At 40.8% G+C, this 21876-nt stretch overlaps 1 protein-coding gene across 1 annotated transcript in view; it reads left to right on the top strand.

Annotated features, from left to right (window-relative positions):
• The window catches only part of LOC130905786 (inactive tyrosine-protein kinase PRAG1), a 52743-nt gene extending 31958 nt beyond the window's left edge, over positions 1–20785 (top strand). The window contains exons 5-7 of the mRNA XM_057819473.1: positions 5574–6340; positions 11729–12403; positions 19582–20785. Of these exons, the coding sequence (XP_057675456.1) occupies positions 5574–6340; positions 11729–12403; positions 19582–20022 (1883 nt within the window). The 3' untranslated portion in view covers positions 20023–20785. The remainder of the gene's footprint in view (positions 1–5573; positions 6341–11728; positions 12404–19581) is intronic.
• Positions 20786–21876: the final 1091 nt, after the last annotated feature.

Raw genomic sequence — 21876 nt, 5'->3', positions numbered from 1 at the left:
AAGTCTGTGCTAAAGAGAAAAGCAGTCCCAATAACAAAGATTTTAACTAGAGATGTCCCGATCGATCGGCATCCCGATCGATCAGGTCCGATCACGTCATTTTCAAAGTATCGGAATCGGCAAAAAAATATCGGACATGCCTTAAAATTTTTTTTTTTTTTTTTTTTTTTTTTAATTAAATCGTTTTCTAATTGTATTTAACGTTAGACATAATATGTTACACTCATCCAGAGTCTTTAGTTTAGGCTTAAGGTAGGGTCATCAAATTTATCCCGTTAACGGCAGTAATTTTTTTTTTTTTTTTAATTTATCACGTTAAAATATTTAACGCAATTAACACATGCGCTGCACGACCCACTCACGCATTGTCGCGTTCAATCTGTAATGGCGCCGTTTTACCTATACATAGAGCTAAAAGGCAGCGTAAAATGAGTAGAGTGAATATTGGCAGCCTTTGGAGCCTTTTTTTAATTGGCTAAAGCCTTACTATCCCTCTCCCTACGATTAGAAATATCGTGGGAAGCAATGTGGGGAAGAAAGGTAGTAATAGATGTTTTTCTTAACACCCTATGTTATTTCCCAACGCAGAGAAGATATATCAATATGTACCATTACGCACAGTCATGGTTGCACTTCCCATCATGCATTTGGGCAGAACAGTTAAATGGCTACAGTATCATTTACTGAAAGCTCTACAAATACACTAGATGGCAATATTTAGTTACAATATACAAAGTCACATTTATCCTTTAAGAATTACAAGTCTTTCTATCCGTGGATCCCTCTCACAGAAAGAATGTTAATAATGTAAATGCCATCTTGAGGATTTATTGTTATAATAACTTATGTACTTATGTACTGTATGTTGAATATATATATATATATTCGTCCGAGTTTTATTCATTTTTTTCTTAATGCATTGCTAAAATGTATATGATCGGGAAAAATAATTATCGGGAATGATTGGAATTGAATCGGGAGCAAAAAAAAAAAGCAATCGGATCGGGAAATATCAGGATCGGCATACTCAAACTAAAATGATCGGATCGGGAGCAAAAAAAACATGATCGGAACAACCCAAATTTTAACATGTATTTTACAAATGAAATGCCTCAATGAATCATTTTTTTCCCCTTATGAATGGTTTTCAAAAGCTTTATTCGTGGATTTTCTCAAGTTAAAGCGCCACACAGAAATTATTAAATTTAATTGTGCAAGCAGGATCTGTTTATTATTCATATTATTTAATTACAGGTGTTTTAACTCATTTCAATTTATTTTATTTAAATGGGGTATTATTTATTTTATTATGTGATTATACTTTACAAATGTGAGGTAGTATTCATTTATATTGTATATTTTATGTTGTATAATTTTAGTTCCTATGTGAATATTAGTTCCTACTTGTTTTGTTGTGGTAGAAGGGTTTTGTATTGAACACGGGGCCCTGTTGGTTATTATTATAGCAGAGAAGACAGCATTAAATCAACAAAGACAAGTGAACTGTGCCCCGATCTAGCACTCAAGAGATCTGATGGACTCAAAAAGTGGGTTACAATTGCATATTAGTTTGAAAATCGACCGGATCCACCGTATTTTTACACGAGTGACTTCCGGTCTGCCCGATACTAGCTACCGGTAGTAGTGTTGACGCAGTAGGGTCGCGTCTCGCATCAAATAATCTAAAATAACTCTGCCGTTATTTTCGCGTGCGTCGTGTTGAGCCGCTTCTGGGATGCGTCTTACACACGGCCATGTTGTCGCGCCGTTGAAGTTTCTGTCCTACCGTGTTGGTCCTCATTATAGTAGAGAAGACGGAGTAAATATGATCTACACATAGAAACTGTAACCCGATCGACTCACAGCCTTGAAAAGTAAGGGTCACATTACGTCAGAAATTCGTTCGGTAAGCCTCCGTTCCGAACCGAGCACCCCCGAACCGAAACGGTTCAGTACAAAATACATGTACCGTTACACCCTTAGTAAACATCAACCATGAGAGACAGAATGTGGAAAAAAAAACAGAATATCACATTGTTTGATTTTTAAAGAATTTATTTGCGAATCATGGTGGAAAATAAGTATTTGGTCAATAACAAAAGTTCATCTCCATACTTTGTTATGTACCCTTTGTTGGCAATAACGGAGGCCAAACGTTTTCTGTAGCTCTTCACAAGCTTTTAACACACTGTTGCTGGTATTTTGGTCCATTCCTCCATGCAGATCTCCTCTAGAGCAATGATGTTTTGGGGCTGTCGTTGGGCAACACGGACTTTCAACTCCCTCCACAGATTTTCTATGGGGTTGAGATCTGGAGACTGGCTAGGCCACTCCAGGATCTTGAAATGCTTGTTTCGAAGCCACTCCTTTGTTGCCCTGGCGGTGTGTTTGGGATCCCTGTCATACTGAAAGACCCAACCACGTCTCATCTTCAATGCCCTTGCTGATGGAAGGAGATTTTCACTCAAAATCTCTCGATACATGGCCCCATTCATTCTTTCCTTTACACAGATCAGTCGTCCTGGTCCCTTTGCAGAAAAACAGCCCCAAAGCATGATGTTTCCACCCCCATACTTCACAGTGGGTATGGTGTTCTTCGGATGCAATTCAGTTGTGGTGCAACGGATCATGATTGCTCCGAGATCCGTTCGGATCGACGTCATCGTTTCGGCACACATGTGACCCGCGGATTGATTTCTGTGAAAAAAAATTGTGCTACTGCCGCACACACTTGTGTAGAGCGGCAAAAGAGGAGAGCAGAGTGCACAGTGCAGACATGGCAAGCGGAGGAAAGGAGGAACTTGAACGCCCCGCTACACTTAAATCCCTGTATAAGCGCATTTTGGTTTCCCTGTCAAGTATGATGACAAAGGAAAAAGGTCAGTGGACAAAACCGCGACAGTGTGTACGCGTTGTGGCATAAGAAAGCCATATGACAGCGGAAACACATCCAGTGTGTTCACGCATTTGAAGCAACATCACCCGGATGTTTTACTGACCGAAGATAAAACAAAAGCTGGCATACAACCGCTCATCACTGAGGCATTTAAGCAGCCTCTTCCTGCACAATCCAACCGGGCTAAAGCCATCACTAAAGCTATCGGTATGTTTATAGCTGCAGACATGAGACCATATTCAGTTGTGCAAAACGAGGGCTTTAAATACATGTTGAAAGTGCTTGAGCCACGCTACGACATCCCATCGCGCACACACTTTAGTGAAAAGATTGTGCCAAATCTCTACGAGGGAGAAAAGGAAAAACGTTGTAAATGAACTATCCCGGGAGTCAACTGTTGCACTCACGACGGACGAGTGGACGTTCAGGGGAACGGAGAGTTATGTGACGATAACCGCTCACTTTATCACACCAGAGTGGGGGATGAAAAGTCCAGTGCTGCAGACTGCCCCTCTACGAGAGTCACACAGGCACTCATCTTGCGCAGGTACTGACACAAGCAGTGGAAGAATGGAAGATACAGTGGCCCAGTACTAATATCCCAGTAACAACTGATAATGCAAAAAATCCAATAAATGCAGTGAAGGAGGCAGGACTGGGTCCACAAATAGGGTGCCTTGCACATGTAGTTTCAATTTCAGTTTTCAATAAGCAAACAAAAATTGTCTTTTTTTTTTTTGTTTTGTTTTTTTGGTTTTCGCTGATCCGAAAAATGATCCGATCCGTGACTCTTGATCCGAGGAACGATCCGATCTGTGAGTTTTGTGATCCGTTGCACCCCTACAATTCAGTATTCTTTCTCTTCCAAATATGAGAACCTGTGTTTCTACCAAAAAGTTCTATTTTGGTTTCATCTGACCATCATCCAAATGCTCTCTAGCGAACCGCAGACGGGCCTGGACGTGTACTTTCTTCAGCAGGGGGACACGTCTGGCAGTGCAGGATTTGAGTCCCTGGCGGCGCATTGTGTTACTGATAGTAGCCTTTGTTACTGTGGTCCCAGCTCTCTGTAGGTCATTCACTAGGTTCCCCTGTGTGGTTCTGGGATTTTTGCTCACCGTTCTTGTTATCGTTTTGACGCCACGGGGTAAGATCTTGCATGGAGCCGCAGATCGAGGGAGATTATCAGTGGTCTTTTATGTCTTCCATTTTCTAATAATTGCTCCCACAGTTGATTTCTTTACACCAAGCGTTTTACCGATTGCAGATTCAGTCTTCCCAGCCTGGTGCAGGTCTACAATTTTGTCTCTGGTGTCCTTCGACAGCTCTTTCGTCTTGGCCATAGTGGAGTTTGGAGTGTGACTGACTGAGGTTGTGGACAGGTGTCTTTTATACCGATAATGAGTTAAAACAGGTGCCATTAATACAGGTAACGAGTGGAGCCTCGTTAGAAGAAGTTAGACCTCTTTGACAGCCAGAAATCTTCCTTGTTTTTAGGTGACCAAATACTTATTTTCCACTCTAATTTGGAAATAAATTCTTTAAAAATCAAACAATGTGATTTTCTGTTTTTTTTTTTTTTTTTTTTTTCACATTTTGTCTCTCATGGTTGAGGTTTACCCACATTACAGGGCTCTCTAATCTTTTCAAGTAGGAGAACTTGCACAATTGGTGGTTGACTAAATACTTATTTGCCCCACTGTACATGCTGTAAAATATAGTGAAGTAAGAGTAAAATGTACCACTTCATATTTGTACTCGAATAAAGTACAGATACACAAAAAAATGTACTTAGGTACATTTACAAAGTACTCTTACTTCATAACATTCCACCACTGCTTCTGGATTAATCAATGTATGCTTCCACATTTGAGGTAATCATTAGCTAGATAAGCTGGCAATGTATACATAAACTAGATTGTCAGGTTTTTATTTTCAAATAGGGAAGTGTTGCTGCTATTTGTCTATTGTGATACACTTTGTCCAGAGTCAAACTGGGTACAAACAAGCAGAGGAACTCCCAAGGTTTTATTGCACCCTATCGTCATGTTATCGCTTCCGCTTTCACACTGTGTTGTGACTTGCGACTGAAACCCACTGGAAATCATTTTTATTACCTTGCCCATGACCTGAAACTCCGAATGCGCGGCAACTCTCGCTCATTCTTTTGGGTGAAAATGACTTGCAATTGCTGTGACTTCCTGGCTTCCAACGTCGTTTGAAGAGATAATTATGGCGCCCGATAATGAAGGGGGAAAAGGGATTGGCTACATCCTCCTCATAGTTATTTGAAGCCGTACCACTGAATTATCTCGTTATCTGACTCCTCCGCCGCTAAAAGTCACCACTTGCTCTCGACTCGCAAATGTTTCGAGTGCAGATGGAAGACGAGGTTTGGAAAGTCAGTAAGAGTCCAGGACGGTGGAAGTTCCCGGCTCTGTTACAGGCAAGAGGTAAGGGATTTTCTCTCAGATTAGTTGGAAGAAAACAAAAGTATGCTGAAAGTGGCATTCCAAATCTGATGCTACGTTCACATGGCAGGGAGGGATGCCCAAGTTGGATTTGTGTTAATTCCTATTTGTGTGCATATATCCTGAAAAAAATCAGATTCTTGTCACTTATGATGAAAGAAATCTGATTTGATCTGCATTTTACTGAAACTGTAATCTCTCCTCAGGTTCCCGGGATGGACTGTGGTTATCCTGCTCTTCTCCGTTCCAGAAAAGTCCAGTGCCATCAACGCCATGTTCTCCACGCCCTCCAACTTTTAGCATCTCGGCCAATCAGCCGCCTCCACTGCCGGAGAAGAAAATGGTCAACCGCACCGTGTCAGCCCCAGACAGCGCCACGACCAAGGCTTTTGTCCGGGCCTACCCTCGCCTCCCGTTTACCGGGTCGGAAACCAATGTGTGCAGACCCAATGATTCCAGCTGCCGGGCCAGTTTACCGTCCAGTCCGGTAGACTCGAGACCTGTTTTCTCCTCCAATGAGTCACTGGAAAATTGTCACGCTCCCCTCGGCCGACCCTCCAGAACCCGGACTTCGGACGAGCCTTTTAAGAATCACGGCCGTTTAGGTGTCCATTGCCGAAGCAGCATCACTTGCTCCTCCTCCCCTCAGCTTAGCGCCCCATTTTCGGCATCCGAAGCCGGGCCGGCGCCCAACCTGGGCTCCGGTTTGCAGCTGCAGACCCTCTTGAGTAATATCGACAGTCGGGAGGGCGTCTACTCCAAACTGGGCGGCTTGTACGCAGAGTCCCTGCGCCGGTTGGCTCTTAAATGCGAGGAGCACTTCACGAGCTCGCAGAGAAATCGTCTTAGGTTTGAAGAGAGCAACTGGTCACTGTTCAGACTTACGTCCAACAAACCCAGCTGTGATGCGGGAGATGCCGTCTACTATTCGGCCGCCTGTGCCTCTGATCCCAGCAACTCCTATGCTGTTAAGGTAATCCACTCAGGGTTTCCCCTAGGATCTTTTATGCTATGGGTGTGTAACAACATTCATTTTTTTCCAAGAAGAACCATAACAAAAATCTAGCCTAGCTAATAAAATATTTCGAAAGGTGACATTTACAATGGAGTATTAGGGCCAAATATAAAATAATAAATAAAAGGACTACGAGATTAAAGTCGTACTATTGCTACGAGGGGAAAAAAAGTCCTATTATTACGTAGGGTTAATGTAGCTGTAAGCCACGACGCGCTTTATGTACATGCACCTTAGCTGGGAGCTACGATGAAGCATTAGCATAAATCATTCTATAAATAATATTTTGATGTACATAGGCAAACGTAGGGCTAATGTAACTGAATAAGCAGCTACATACTTCACGTAGCGTGTTGCCGCCGCCGTAAAAATCTACAATATTGAAAGCATCTTGTGTTTTAGAAACAGTTTAACAAATAAGGAAATCTTTAATATTATGCCTCATCTACATCAAATAATCATCAATAGAAGGATTTATACTAGGGCTGTCAAACGATTAAAAATTTTAATCGAATTAATTACAGCTTCAAAATTAATTAATCATAATTAATCGCAATTAATCGCAATTCAAACCATCTCTAAAATTTGCCATATTTTTCTGTAAATTATTGTTGGAATGGAAAAATAAGACACACGACGGATATATACATACAACATACTGTACATAAGTACAGTATTTGTTTATTGTAACAATAGATCCACAAAGGGCATTATTGACATTCTTTCTGTTAAAGTGATCCACGGATAGAAAGACTTGTAGTTCTTAAACGATAAATGTTATAGTTACAAGTTATAGTAATTTTATATTAAAACCCCTCTTCATGTTTTCGTTTTAATAAAATTTGTAAAATTTTCAATGAAAAGTAGAGTTAATATAATAAAAAAAGAGTGACCAAAGTCTAAGTTTTACGTGTATTTTGCATAGCTATTTTGATATGGAATGCCAGTTCATTTTGCATTGTTGTTAAACTATGTCAGAATAGGGCCTCATTACTATAGACTGAAGTGCTTTTCTTTTTGTGAACATTATTTTTTTTTTGGAGAGATAGCACAACAAAAATAATATTCCTTTCACTAAACGATACTTACAGTGAGGAGAACAAGTATTTGATAACACTGCCAATGGGAAAACCCATTGGCAGTGTATCAAATACTTGTTCTCCCCACTGTATGTTTGTTGTGAAGGAGTTGCCAATAAACGGCGCGGTCCAAAGAACGCCTGTGTCCACTCGCCTTTACTGTATAACATATATCTGTACATATCTTACCCAAAATACAACAAGAGACACATAATTGCCACTAAAAGAAAGAAAACTTACCGAAATATGTGTGGAGCACAAATAGCAATCTGCATTGCATTGTGAATACAGCATAAACGTCTCACAACTACTAATTCTCCCACGTTTAGAAGAAATAACATGAGTATGGAACGGCGCTGCCCCCAAGCAGCCGGTGGCATTCTCTTCACTCTTAATGTCCATAAACGGCCTCATTCTAATCTGTTTGAGGCAATATGCGACATGGTCATTCACCCAAGCGCCAGCAGATGGCGGCAAAACTCCATAACAACAAGTAAAAGTTTCAGTGTACTGTCATTTAAATCTGTCTGAGCGGGACATCTGCGTTAATTGCGTCAAATATTTTAACGTGATTAATTTTAAAAATTAATTAACGCCCGTTAACGCGATAATTTTGACAGCCCTAATTTATACTAATGCTTCGTCATAGCCCTCAGCTATGGTACAAGCGTAGCTGATTACAGCTACATTACCCCGACTTAAAAATACGACTTTTTTCTCGTAGCAATTGCTATATATAATACTAATAATTGTATAATAATAATAATAATAGTGTGACTTTCCTCTTTTATTTTTATGCACTACATTGCTACAACAATAGTCCTTCTGTTAACGGACCCTTGTCCATTGACAACTTAAATCTTTTCTAAATACTTAAAAATACACATCTGAAATTACTACCAGTAACATCAGCAACAAATAAATGCTATGCTAGGACGCGACGATTCAGGTAAAACACACGCCATTAAGAACCTCATGTCAATGTCAGTATTAAGGCCGTTTTCAAAGGCTTAAATCAGAATTACATTCATTACCTTGAAATACCTCTCTGTGGATTTTTCTCCCGATTTCCGACTCCGCGCCAACGTAGTCAGACTCAACCTGGCAACTGGAGAACCGATGTGATTTTCAAAATAAAGCGTGTAAGGCAGTGCTTCTCAATTATTTTCTGTTACGCCCCCCCAAGGAAGACGTAACTGTTTCGCGCCCCCCCAAACTCTGCCGCCACTGTAAATAGTATCATTTGTCTATTACTATTAGAAGTACGCCTCTGCCTCACATTGGATCCTTTTTTTTTTTTTCTATTAGAGAAAATAACAGGGATCAACTTATAAAGTATATTAACATTGTTTTGTTTGTAATAGAAAAGACTTAACACGCATCAATTTGCCTGAATTTAAAAAAAAAAAAAAAAAAATCACATCCAAACTGTAAAAGTACACTCAAGGTACATTTTTGACCATTTGATACTGAAAAATAAAATCAGTAAATACTAACAAATTCAAACTGATTAGAAACATTAACTCATGAGGACAATATGCCAAAAAATTTGACCGAAAAAACAAAACTGAATAGAAGATGAAGAAAAAAAAAGTGTCTTTGGACAGAAGGACAGTTTTTATTTTCGCTGCTCCCAGTATCACCTCCAGTTTGCAATGATGTGGGGTTATATTGCACTCAGCATGCTAACAGTGCTCACTGGTTTACTGATATAACACTGACAAAGCGGGACGATTGTTGGCAATATTCGGCACGTTTTCGCTGAAAAACAACCAAGCAGCTTATCAATGAGATTGGGGTCTAATGTCTTTAAGTGGCGTCTTAATTGATTTGGCTTCCGGCTGTCCGCTATAATCGTTTTTAGACACAGTAAACAGTGGTTTTTCCTCGTCTACCACTGTATTAAATGTCAAAGCCAAAAGGCAAACGGCCCGAAAAAAGCGCATTCTCGGCGGCCGAGGGAGAACCGTAGGTGAGGGCGGTCGTCGTGACGATCCCAAGCCGAAAATGGCACTTTTCGGGCGGACACGTGAGAACCGGAGAAGACAGTGGGTCGCTGCGTGAGTCCGGCCGGAAAACGGCTTTCGAAAACGACGCACAGCTCTTCCTTCGGGAGTCTCTTCCGTGTGCTCTTGCTTACTTCAAAAATACTGCGCGCACTTTGAAAATGAAAGCGCCACTGCCACCCACTGAGTGGATGTGCAAGTACACTTTATTCTAGTACGGCAAAAAAAAAAAAAAAAGCACGTTCCCCGAGGTCCCACGCGCCACCCCTGGCATCGCTCTGCGCCCCCCACTATTTGAGAAGTACTGGTGTAAGGGAACCATTTGTATTTGATGTGCTATTTCAGACAACTTCTGGGAAATAGTGCGTAAATAATGAGCTATAGATATTCATTTGGACTTGTTAAATTATACAAATTGTAAATTAGAATGTATCTTTAAATCTTTAAAAAAAAAAAAAAAAACATTTGAAAGGCGTGGCGGCTTTTATTTTGATGTGGCGGTGCGCCACTATCTTTTAATGTTGGGGAAACCCTGCTGTGCTGTTTGTATTTTGTTTTAAAGGTGAGGACAGTTTAGGTGAACCTTTGCCGGGTTGATAATGATTAAAATTGGGCGCTGGTTTTGTTTGTTGTGAGACTCCAGATTGGGTTGGTCCCACCAGCACGCATACCAGTGGCTCCAATGTAAACGCAGCTGTAGGATGGGCGTGTATTCATTTGTTAGTGGCTCGCTCCGGATGCCCGTAAGCTCACTCATTCATCTCCCGGTGGAATTTACAATCTGATTAATCCTGACAAACCTCATACTATAAGTGCACAAGGTTGTCGCCCTACTGAGTAATCGCAATCTTCCCATGGTCACTTCCTTTAAGGATTTGTAGCTCAATTGAACTCATTTTTTACCGTAACTGTAAATAGCGAACAAGTAGCTCTGGTTAGTTTACAGAGTAGATCACTAAGGATTAGTCAGTAGCAGTCAGCACACCTCGGGAGACTGTCTTAGATAATTCTTTAAAATACTCTTTCATAGTCCAAATAATCTATCGCTATCACACTATCGATATGCAGACGATATTATTAGGGCTGCTGCTATCGAATATTTTAGTAATCGAGTAATCGACTGAAAATTCTATCGATTAATCGAGTAATTGGATAAAACTTTTTTTTTAGGTTAAGAGCAATTATAAATATACATGAGAAAAAAAGACATTTAATCCAATATTGAACCGTTTTCAGTCAATCAATGTCTTTATTTTCAATGTACATTGTTGAAAACAGCCAACAATTGCATCTAAAATGTGACAAGAAAAAAAATCACTGCTTTCACTCAAAAAACTTCTAGATCTTATATTTCTTACCTAAAAATGTAATTACGCTTGATAACACACATCACACACACATCTTGAAAGATATGTGTTTTTCCCACGTGTTTCAATTTAATTTCCATTTGTAGAGAGCTATTTTTAAGTTTTAGTTAAATTTTAAGTTAGTCTAAACTGTAAGCTGGTAGGATTTTGAGTTTTTGCATTGTTCAAAATAAATGTATGATACCTGCTGTATTGGAGCACACTTATTCAGTAATGACTACTGAGCTAAAACTGACAGTTAGCTTTATTGTTTTAATTTTACACCCTCATCACTCTACAGCGCTGTGTTTTTACAGATTAAATAAATCCTGTATGTAAGACACGTTAGCCACGCATCGAAAGTGGTCATAATCAATAGAAACCTAGCCCTCCGAAGGGCTCACGTTACGTTAGCGAGTGACAGTAATGTTATATTTATTTGCGATGAGAAGTGTACTGCTTAAAGATGGCGGCTGTTTACTAACGCTGCCCACACGCGGCCGAGTCTGGCATTTCGCATCTAGTCTTAAATGCATGCGATATCTATGAGACGCATCGGACACTACCTGCTACCAAATTAGCATCATGCGGGCGTAGTTTTTAGCAACGTCGGCGTAGTTTGTAGCGGCTGTTGGCTGCGGTAAGTTTTTTTTCTTTTTTTAATTGCTTCTTCCTCTACGCACATGATGTCAGCGCGTTGTCCCACATTAAAAGTAGTCTGGGCAAAACGTGATGCTTAGAGCTGGCAAAATTAAACGATTCCTCGAGGTGAATAAAATTACTCGGATCAGTTTTTAAACTCGAGTTAATCGAGTATTCGTCTCATTTTTAATTATTTGGTAAAAAAAAATATACAATTATGAATAAATGGACATTCACAACTTGCATTAGTGATAAATATCTTTTACTTTCTAGATATGCAAGAGTCCATCTCCAGAGGCCAAGCAGGGCCACCTGTACGGCCTGTCGGTGCAGCAGAGCATGCCCCCGCACTTTAACCTCCAACAGGACTGCGGCCACTTCCTGGCGTGCGTCCCCCAGAGCATGTTGCCCTCGGACCTGGCTCCGTCACCCACGTCCTCGCCCCGGACCCGCCGCAGGCAGGCGGAACGCGAGCGTGTGGTGGTCATCGCGCCAGAGATCCCGCGGCAAACGGCGGCCGACTTCGTCCGCGAGTTCGAGGCCTTCCACAAAAGCCAGCCGGAGGTCTACGAGCGCCGCGTCTGCTTCCTGCTGCTGCAGCTGTGCCACGGCTTGGAACACTTGAAGGAGCACGGGGTGACGCACCGCCACCTGTGCCTGGAGAATCTCCTGCTGGTTCCCCACCCGCCGACCCCTTCGCCCCAACAAAGCGAGACGAGCGGCGTGTTTAGTCAGCGCCAACTTCCTCGACTCCTCATTAGCAACTTCGCAAAGGCAAAGCGCCGCTCGGCCGAGGACGCCGCGTCATCTGGGGCGGACCCTCGCGTCAAACGGGACCACGCTCGCTTGGCGCCAGAGATCGTGTCCGCTGCCCAGTACCGCAAATTCGACGAATTCCAGACGGGCATTCTTATCTACGAGCTCCTCCACCAGCCAAATCCCTTTGAGGTAAGTTCTGAACTAACATAATTTGTGGTTCAGGTTCACATGTATTTGCTGCCTATTGTTACAAATAGAGGTATGCGAAATTTCCGATTCTTAGATTATTCGCAATTCGGCCGTGGGAGATTCAAAAATGATTCACAAACATCCAAATTCCGATTATTGAAATATGCCAAGTAAAGCGGAACTAAAACACGGCGCGGTCTTCGGGACGCAATGAGGAAGGACCAAGAGTAAACATTGAGGTGGCCCTTCACGATTGGGTAATGACTATGCTCAACTCATGCCGCTAGATAAAAAACCAATAATACCTGACTGGCCGACAGCCGCTACAAACTACGTCCACATAATGCTACGGTAGATATCAAATGTACAGTGGGGTAAATAAGTATTTAGTCAACCACCAATTATGCAAGTTCTCCTATTTGACAAGATTAGAGAGGCCTGTAATTGTCAACATGGGTAAACCTCAACCATGAGAGACAGAATGTGGGGAAAAAAAACAGAAAATCACATTGTTCGATTTTTAAAGAATTTATTTCCAAATTAGAGTGGAAACTAAGTATTTGGTCACCTAAAACAAGCAAGATTTCTGGCTGTCAAAGCGGTCTAACTTTTTCTAACGAGGCCCAACGAGGCTCCACTCGTTGCCTGTATTAATGGCACCTGTTTTAACTCATTATCAGTGTGAAAGACACCAGTCCACAACATCGGTCAGTCACACTCCAAACTCCAATATGGCCAAGTCCAAAGAGCTGTCGAAGGACACCAGAGACAAAATTGTAGACCTGCACCAGGCTGGGAAGACTGAATCTGCAGTAGGTAAAACGCTGGGTGTAAAGAAATCAACTGTGGGAGCAATTATTAGAAAATGGAAGCCATACAAGACCACTGATAATCTCCCTCGATCTGGGGCTCCATGCAAGATCTCACCCCGTGGCGTCAAAATGATAACAAGAACGGTGAGCAAAAATCCCAGAGCAATACGGGGGGACCTAGTGAATGACCTACAGAGAGCTGGGACCACAGTAACAAAGGCTACTAAGTAACACAATAGCACTGCCAGACGTGTCCCCCTGCTGAAGAAAGTACACGTCCATGCCCGTCTGTGGTTCGCTCGAGAGCATTTGGATGATCCAAAAGAGAACTGGGAGAAGGAGTTATGGTCAGATGAAACCAAAATAGAACTTCTTGGTAGAAACACAGGTTATCATGTTTGGAGGACAAATAATACTGAATTGCATCCGAAGAACACCATACCCACTGTGAAGCATGGGGGTGGAAACATCATGCTTTGGGGCTGTTTTTCTGCAAAGTGAGCAGGACGAATGATCTGTGTAAAGGAAAGAATGAATGGAGCCATGTATCGAGAGATTTTGCGTGAAAATCTCCTTCCATCAGCAAGGGCATTGAAGATGAGACGTGGCTGGGTCTTTCAGCATGACAATGATCCCAAACACACAGCCAGGGCAACAAAGGAGTGGCTTCGTAAGAAGCATTTCAGGGTCCTGGAGTGGCCTAGCCAGTCTCCAGATCTCAACCCCAAAGAAAATCTGTGGAGGGAGTTGAAAGTTCGTGTTGCCCAACGACAGCCCCAAAACATCACTGTTCTAAAGGAGATCTGCATGGAGGAATGGGCCAAAATACCAGCAACAGTGTGTGAAAAGCTTGTGAAGAGAAAACGTTTGGCCTCCGTTATTGCCAACAAAGGGTACATAACAAAGTATTGAGATGGACTTTTGGTATTGACCAAATACTTATTTTCCACCATGATTTGCAAATCAATTCTTTAAAAATCAAACAATGTTATTTTCTGGATTTTATTTTCCACATTCTGTCTCTTATGGTTGAGGTTTACCCATGTTGACAATTACAGGCCTCTAATATTTTCAAGTGGGAGAACTTGCACAATTAGTGGTTGACTAAATACTTATTTGCCCCACTGTAGATGCCTGTTGTACCTAATTTGCATCATACATAAAATTTTATTTGTATTAGTAATCACTTTATGTATTTTATTCAACTTTTTCAACTTGATTTAGCATCTACTTGAAAGAAAAAGCAATTTAAAAAAAAAATGCTTTTCTAAATTTTGGCATCAAAGGGTTTACCCTGTATAGAGCAAGTGACTATTTTTTGGTCATAAAAAAAAAAAAAAAAACTTACACACATATATTTATGATACTGTACACATACATATATTGTTCCCCCTAATTATTAAACATTGCTGTATTTTTTAATTGTCTAATTATTTTTAATTATGAATTAATACACTGTTGAAAAAATAATAATAAATAAATGAGTAAGTAACATCCTTTTTACAATACAAATTTGTATTTAACTCATCCAATTCATTTAAACTGGAATGACTGGTGGTGAATATTCCATTTTCAGTGCCATTGACGGCGTTAGACGTCCGATCCATATTGACAGTCTAAAAGGATCAGACGTCTAGCGCCGTCACTGGCAGTGAATGAGTTAACAAATATATGACCCGAAAGGACGTCCAAATTTTGTTCTCCAGCCTTGTCTTGATCTTGACTAGAGATGTCCCCAATCCAATCAGATTATCAGAAATCGGGCTCAATCGCATTATTTTCAGATGGTTGGAAAATCATTGGTTTAAAAATATGAATTATTTTCCTTTTAAGGGCTACAAGACCAACAAAATAGTCAAGACGTACAAGGATAGAAACAAAAGAAAACAAAACAACTACGCAACATGACAACAGAGACGGTAGAAGGGGAAGTAAAAACTTTTGCGGGAAGCTAACGTTAAGACAGTGTCTAAAGTAGGGATGTCCCGATCCAGGTTTTTGCACTTCCGATCCGATACCGATATTGTTTTGCACTTCCGATCCGATACAGATACTGGCCGATACCGACCTATCTGAGCATGTGTTAAAAGTTTAAAGTTATTTAGCCTCCTTACTTAGTTGTCAGACTCATGTTGAAAAAGGTTTTAGTACTCTTGATACTAGCCAGCTGAATTAGGTGAGTTTGAATAACACACTACGGTTAGTAACAAGAAACTGACCTGTTTATTCCATGACAAACACAAAACATTATAGATAACAAACAGAAATGGCATAGTCAGTCAGTAAAACGTGCAAATAATTTTGTAAACTGTCTTAAAAAAGCAAAACACACCAACAACCTCAGTGGGAAATCCCACAAATCCCCCAAGCTTGGAAGGTTCACAACAGCCTACTAGGGAAGTCTTCTGCTTTAAGATGGCGGCGGTTTACTAACGCGTCTGGTTTTCAATACTTCAATGTTGCTAACGCCGTCGAGTCTGTCGTTTGCATCTAGTTCTATAACGGTCCGTTTCTCATTGCGTCCCGAAGACCGCGCTGTGTATTAGTTCCGCTTTACTTGACATATTTCAATAATCGGAATTTGGATGTTTGTGAATCGTTCTCGAGTCTTCCACGGCCGAATTGCGTGTTGGATGGTGCGTCTTTACTCACGTGAGATAATGGCTCATCATCCAGAATGAATTCTTCGGCAATGACTCTTGTGTATTCCCTGGGCTTTGGGACTGTCGAGTGCCAGTTTGTCACGCATAGCAAAAGTTTCTGCCAGTGTTAGTTGCGTAGGACCTTTCTTTTTGTCTTCGGTTTTCTTAACATACTCCTCATATTGTTTGTGGTGGTGTTTCGCTAAATGCTTGATTAGGTTGGTTGTATTAAAACTTCTTACAGCTTTACCACTACCAGGCATGAAAATCTCTCACCTTTCGGCGAAATTCGCCGTTTTGAAGTCAAAAAGGGCGACGTACGTGAATTGCGTAGATCCGAGGAGAAATTCTTTTTGGGAGGAGGGGGGGGTGCGGGAGGTTTTATTTAATTATTATTATTATCATCATGTGATTAACTTAGTACGTAAACTGAGCACTTAAGAACACAGTCAGCAAATCCTTCTAGATGCTTCGCTGACGAGAACCAATCATCGGCCCAAGCTGCGTTCCATTATTCCAAACGCGCGCACTCCTTACGCGTGTACATGGAGTGCTCGGAGAGCCTTCGGTTGCATTGCAAAGCAGCGAAAACAAAAAGCAGGCCTTATCCACATCGGGGCAGACCAGAGCGCACCATACACACTTGCCTGTATTTGCCAGCAGATTGAATTTGGTGAGTAATGGTTTCAATCGTTTTCACGTTTTGCGATATAAAAAAGTTACTGCCATTCGTTGCAGCTTGCGTTGAACACTGCCAGAGCTAGCCAAATCTCCCATGAAAAAAATAGCTCCCGTTAAATTGGCGTCAAGCTTGTGTATTTAGCGGTAATATAAACGAAGAAACACACTGTTGAGTCAAATTAAGCGGCATTCTCTCGGATGGAGGGGGCGCCTCACATTGCTCACGTCGTCCGCCGGAGACGCGTTATTTTCGGCTTGGATTTGAGCTGACGGCCGGTGTCGGCACAACAGCGGCCCGACGAGTGGTGGGAATGAGTCCTGCTTCTTAAAGCTTTTCAGAAATACAGGGATCCCTCGTTTTTCGCGGTTAATGGGGACCAGAACCCGCCGCAATAAGTGAAAACCGCGAAGTAGCGCCCCAACTTATTTGATTGAATAATAAAGACACAAATGTCCTAGCCAAAATGTGGCCCAAACGCAAAACATTACTTAAATGGAAAAATTTGTTTCAATCAAGAAAAATAGTTTTCAAATGCTTTTTTTTGTCTCAAATTTATTATTGCAATCAAAAACTTTTTTTTTTTATTGAAGCTACTTTTTGGGATTAAAAGTATATACTGTATTTTGAATGAAGCAACTTTGTTTTTGATAGAAAAAAATCTACACAAATTTAACTCCATCGTTATTGAGTGAGAAAGAAATTAAGAAAGCTTTAAAACTAAAAGCCACCGGGGAGTCTGTTTGTTTTTTTAAATATTTATATTTCATTACATAGACATGCGTTGAGGGAAGGGAGATTGAGGGATAAAAAAAGGAGCTAGATGAGGCTGCTAAAGGCAGTGGATACCTCATCACCTGGGTGAATAGCAGACCTGGTAAGAACAAGTTTGCAAGGATAGTCGGGTATTAAATCCAATTATAAACACAATTACAATGTTATTTTTCTATAAGATTTTTATGTCATTGCTTTATTAATCATTAGGTGCTAGAGTTGTTAAGTATGGATAATAATGAAATAATAGTTTTAAGAAAACTGCTTTTGGTGGCTCAGTGACCATCTGATGTGGTTTGTTCTCAGATGAACAAGTTGAGGAAGGAAGTTTTGATGCAGAGGTTGAAGGAAGAAAAGAGGCAGACTGACTGAGTCACAGCCAGAAAGTGTTGATGACAGTTTTGATTTCTATTCACTGTTGCCCCCTCCCAATTAAAGTATGTCACAGTCGCAGCCAATTATTATCTAAAGCTGGTTAAAATTGAAGTTACAGTATGTTGTTTTAAGGTGTATTAAATACTTGTTCATGTGCCCCTTTTGATCTACGAGCACCCACCCCTCCACCGGTCTCTGCATGGCCCTGCTGAAACACAGTGTGGGTCGACAGAGCTCAATATTTTGTTGGGGTGTACAATACAGTGTACTGGAACATATTTCCTCCACACCCTTCTCACCTTTTTAACCCCTGACCCATTTTCATGCCTGCACTACGCTTGACTTTATTGTGGCATATGTTGCTCTCTGCCTCTTCGTCTTTGTCGTCCTTTAAGGTGAAATGATCCCACACAGCTGACATTTTTTACCGATAAAGTGTCTCGGTAAATTGGGAGACGGTAATGTAAATGTAGTGTGTTGAAGGTGTGCCGTAAAATGCAGACCGGATTTTAGGGAAACCGAAGCAAAAACTGGGATGGATTATGTAAATCGGTGCGCTGGAAGCCCCGGACCGGAGTTTAAAAAAGAAACTGGATCGGAAGTCTGGATCGGAATTTTTCCCGTGTTTCGATCCGATATCGATTAGAGCTGTCCCGACTAGTCGACATAGTCGACGTCATCGATGACGTAAATCTAGTTAAGGAAGGGTTAAAAAAATATATGCGTGGAAAGTTAGAATGTCAGATGCTCTGTTTGCAAGCGGGGAAAGCGGCACAAAGCCAAAAAAAGCGCACCAGAGTGTCCAAAACATCGACTTATTTCAAAGAAACAAAGGAGAGTACACTCTTCTGTCCTGTCTCTTCAGTGCAAAGCTTGGCTGCACGTCTGCCGTGAATAAACACCTCAAGCGCCTTCACGCAGTTTGTAATTTATTTTTTTATTTTTTTTTTGTACACCAGAGGGTGCTGTCGCCTTACTAAATAATAATGTTTCATTGACAATGGGCCTATAAGTGCTATTAGTATTGTTCTTAATGCTAATTTAAAGGTTTATTTCATGTTATGGTTTATTTTATGGTATAGAAAATTATATAAGATTAAAAGGTCATAAATATATACAGTATATACAGTGATTGCGCTCAAGGGAGAGATTGTCAATGATAAGGTAATAAGGTAAAGGCAATTCATATAGGCAATTCATTGATATATAAATAAGGTTTAAAAGGAAAAGGGTGAAAAGTTTTTGTTAATTTCTAATTGTGTTGCCTTATTTGTGTGCACCGTAGCTCTTACGGTGTGTTTACATCAAGGATGGAATAAAAGTTGTAAACCATCAGTTTAAGAGACCATCTTTTCAATCGGGATGCTACACTAGTTAATTCTATCAGCATTTGAACTCATTGTTTATTTGTGATTTATTATTGTTATTTACGTGTTTATTTGTACTTTAATAAATGATTTGAGTGTTCCAATATGTTTTTTTTGTGAATTGATAAGCGTCAACAAAAATTTCATTGCAAATTAGTAAAAAAAAAAATTAATTATTAGATTAGTCGACTAATCGTAAAAATAGTCGGCTGACTAATCGGGAGAAAATTTGTCGTTTGGGACAGCCCTAATATCGATGCGCATTTTTTGCCCATATCGGCGTCCGATCTGATCCAAATATCGGATCGGGACATCTCTAGTCTAAAGTATGGAAATATTTCCCATTTGGATGTGCTTTTTTCCATCTTAATACATAACCGAAAAATGGCACCGATACTTGGTATAAGCAGATCCTCAAAATCAAGTGACTCACATTTGAACTCGGGTGCAAAAATAGCTGATCGGGACAGCCGTAATCATGCTTTAAATGCAGTAGTTTTCAAAGACGTTTGTTTTTCCCCTTTTGCAGGTGAGTCCGGCCCTGAAGGAGCAAGACTACCGCTGCGAGGACTTGCCGTCCATACCGGCCGTGTCACTGTACTCAGCCGGCCTGCAGAGGCTAGCCCGCCTCCTGCTTCAACCGGACCCTATCAAGCGCATCCACATCCAGGACGCCAAGCGCATCCTGCAGAGCCTCCTGTGGGGGCCCCGGAAGGACCTGATGGATCAGCGGTGGGATCGTAACGGGCCGGGCGGCAGGGAGCACTCAGGGGCAGAAGGCGCCCGGCGTGAGGGCCTCCTCAACTGGCTGGACGTGAAACGGGCGCTGCTCATGATGAAGTTCGCCGAGCGCTCGCTGGAACCCGAGCGCGATGCCGAGTTGGAGGACTGGTTGTGCTGCCGTTACTTCTCCTCGGCCCATCCGCTGGCGCTGTGTCACACCGCAGAGTTGCTCTACTCGCTCAACTGACCGGCGTCGGGAGATGTCACCTAGACTGGAAGGGAGTCCCCCAAGGCTCTATCCTCGGTCCCCACTTGTGTTGGTGACCAGATTGTGCAGTGCTTTTCCACTTCAAATGGAGATACTTGGAACCTTACTGCCCGTCCATTTTGGAACTCCTGCCAAACTATTTAAATGCGTAATACTAATAGATATTGGACTGATATTTGATTGTGTCACGCTCGCTAATATTCTAAGCGGCATCTTTGGAGGATGACTGAGCTCACGTTGTGAGGAACTGCAGTTTTCTTAAAAAAAAAAAAAAAAATGCAAGCTCATCCCTTAGAATGGAAAAATAAAAGTATCGTTATCATGTGTTGTACTGTGCTGTCCCAATGACATGATATGCAACGACTCGTTATTCCTCTTTGTGATGATGCCGTGCCTTTTGTTCCTCTCGTGTTTTTGTGTCAAGCCAGCATGTAAATATTTTTTGTGGAACTGGATTTTCACAACTACACTCCCATTTGGTTTTGTAAAGTTGATTGTGAAGGTCTTTAGAAAAGATGAGCAGCAGTTCAAAGTAATATTTATGAAGTCGTTTGTTATCATCACTGGAAGTTTTTGTGTTCACGGCAGCCTAGTTTTTCTGGTTTATGTTTTCAAGTGGCAAACATTTGATTCTTAATAAAGTGCTTGGTGAGTGAGAGATAACAAGGACAATATGGTTTGGGGGGAAGTATCAAGTAGTTGTGAGTGTCGTGTCTACCAATAAACTGCATTTATTTTCTCACTTGAAATGTTCTTTTGAATTTAGGTAGAAGCAAAACACAAAGACAGGATGAAACTAGAGAAGTACTGAGTACCTAGTCATATTTATTAGAATGTGCAACTCATGCCCCAAAATGTCATCATTCTTTCTCTTGCAATCTTATCACCTACCCCATAAATTCAAGTAAAATAGGCTAAAATGTTAGAAAGTTATTGCAAAATTTGTTTTCGTATCTGACCTTTGACCTCACAATCCCAAAATGTAATCACGAATGCACACATGCATATTCATCCTGTAAATTTGATAATAATCCCCTTACTCGTTTTTGTTATTATGAACACAAACATACTTCTGACCTCTGTGACCTTTGACCTCATTAACCTAAAATGTTATCTCCTGAAATAGGTTGGTTGCCTGTTTTTACTATACAAGAATATTTGTTATAAGCATAGAAATTTTCAACTAAGAATTATTTTAAAAGAATATCAGACACTTACTAGTATATATATTTTAAATCCCGAAATATTGAGATGGCCAAAATTTTTAAATGTTTTGAGTATCAGTACTGCACATCACTGTTTTATGTACTTTAGCTATGGTGTAGTGCCATCTTCTGGCGTAAAGTCCTACTGTCACCATTTATTCCACACAAAGTAAATGATTGACTATTATCAAAAGGTACATATTCAAAAATTTATTATGAAGATTTAAAGTGCCTGCAACATCATAAAAAAATAAATAGCATTATTATGTGAATTAGAATAATATTTTGAGACAATTCGACTATATACAACAATTTGGCAAAGCGCAGATGACCAGAAATTAAGTCTTTTAATTTGCCGTTTAGCCCTGCCTGTCATTATAGCGCGCTAGCGTTCCTAGCTGGCGGATGATGTCGGCAGGGTCACGATTTCATCTGATTTAGGATTCAGCCCATTGCGGGGGGATTATTCAGAACGAGAAATTTGCGATGAAGAGAGCCGCAAAATGTCATTGTTTTAATCTCTCTACTCCAATATTTTTACAATTTTTTTTTTTTTTTTAATCTAAGTATTTTCCACCAATTGCTAAATAAATGGTATGGTCATGACAAATTACATTTTTGTGCTAAA

The sequence above is a fragment of the Corythoichthys intestinalis genome, chromosome 17, assembly GCF_030265065.1.
Source record: "Corythoichthys intestinalis isolate RoL2023-P3 chromosome 17, ASM3026506v1, whole genome shotgun sequence".
In the NCBI taxonomy this organism is placed as follows: Eukaryota; Metazoa; Chordata; class Actinopteri; order Syngnathiformes; family Syngnathidae; genus Corythoichthys; species Corythoichthys intestinalis.
The sequence above is the reverse complement of the archived record's forward strand: the minus strand, read 5'-3'. Positions and strand labels throughout refer to the sequence as shown.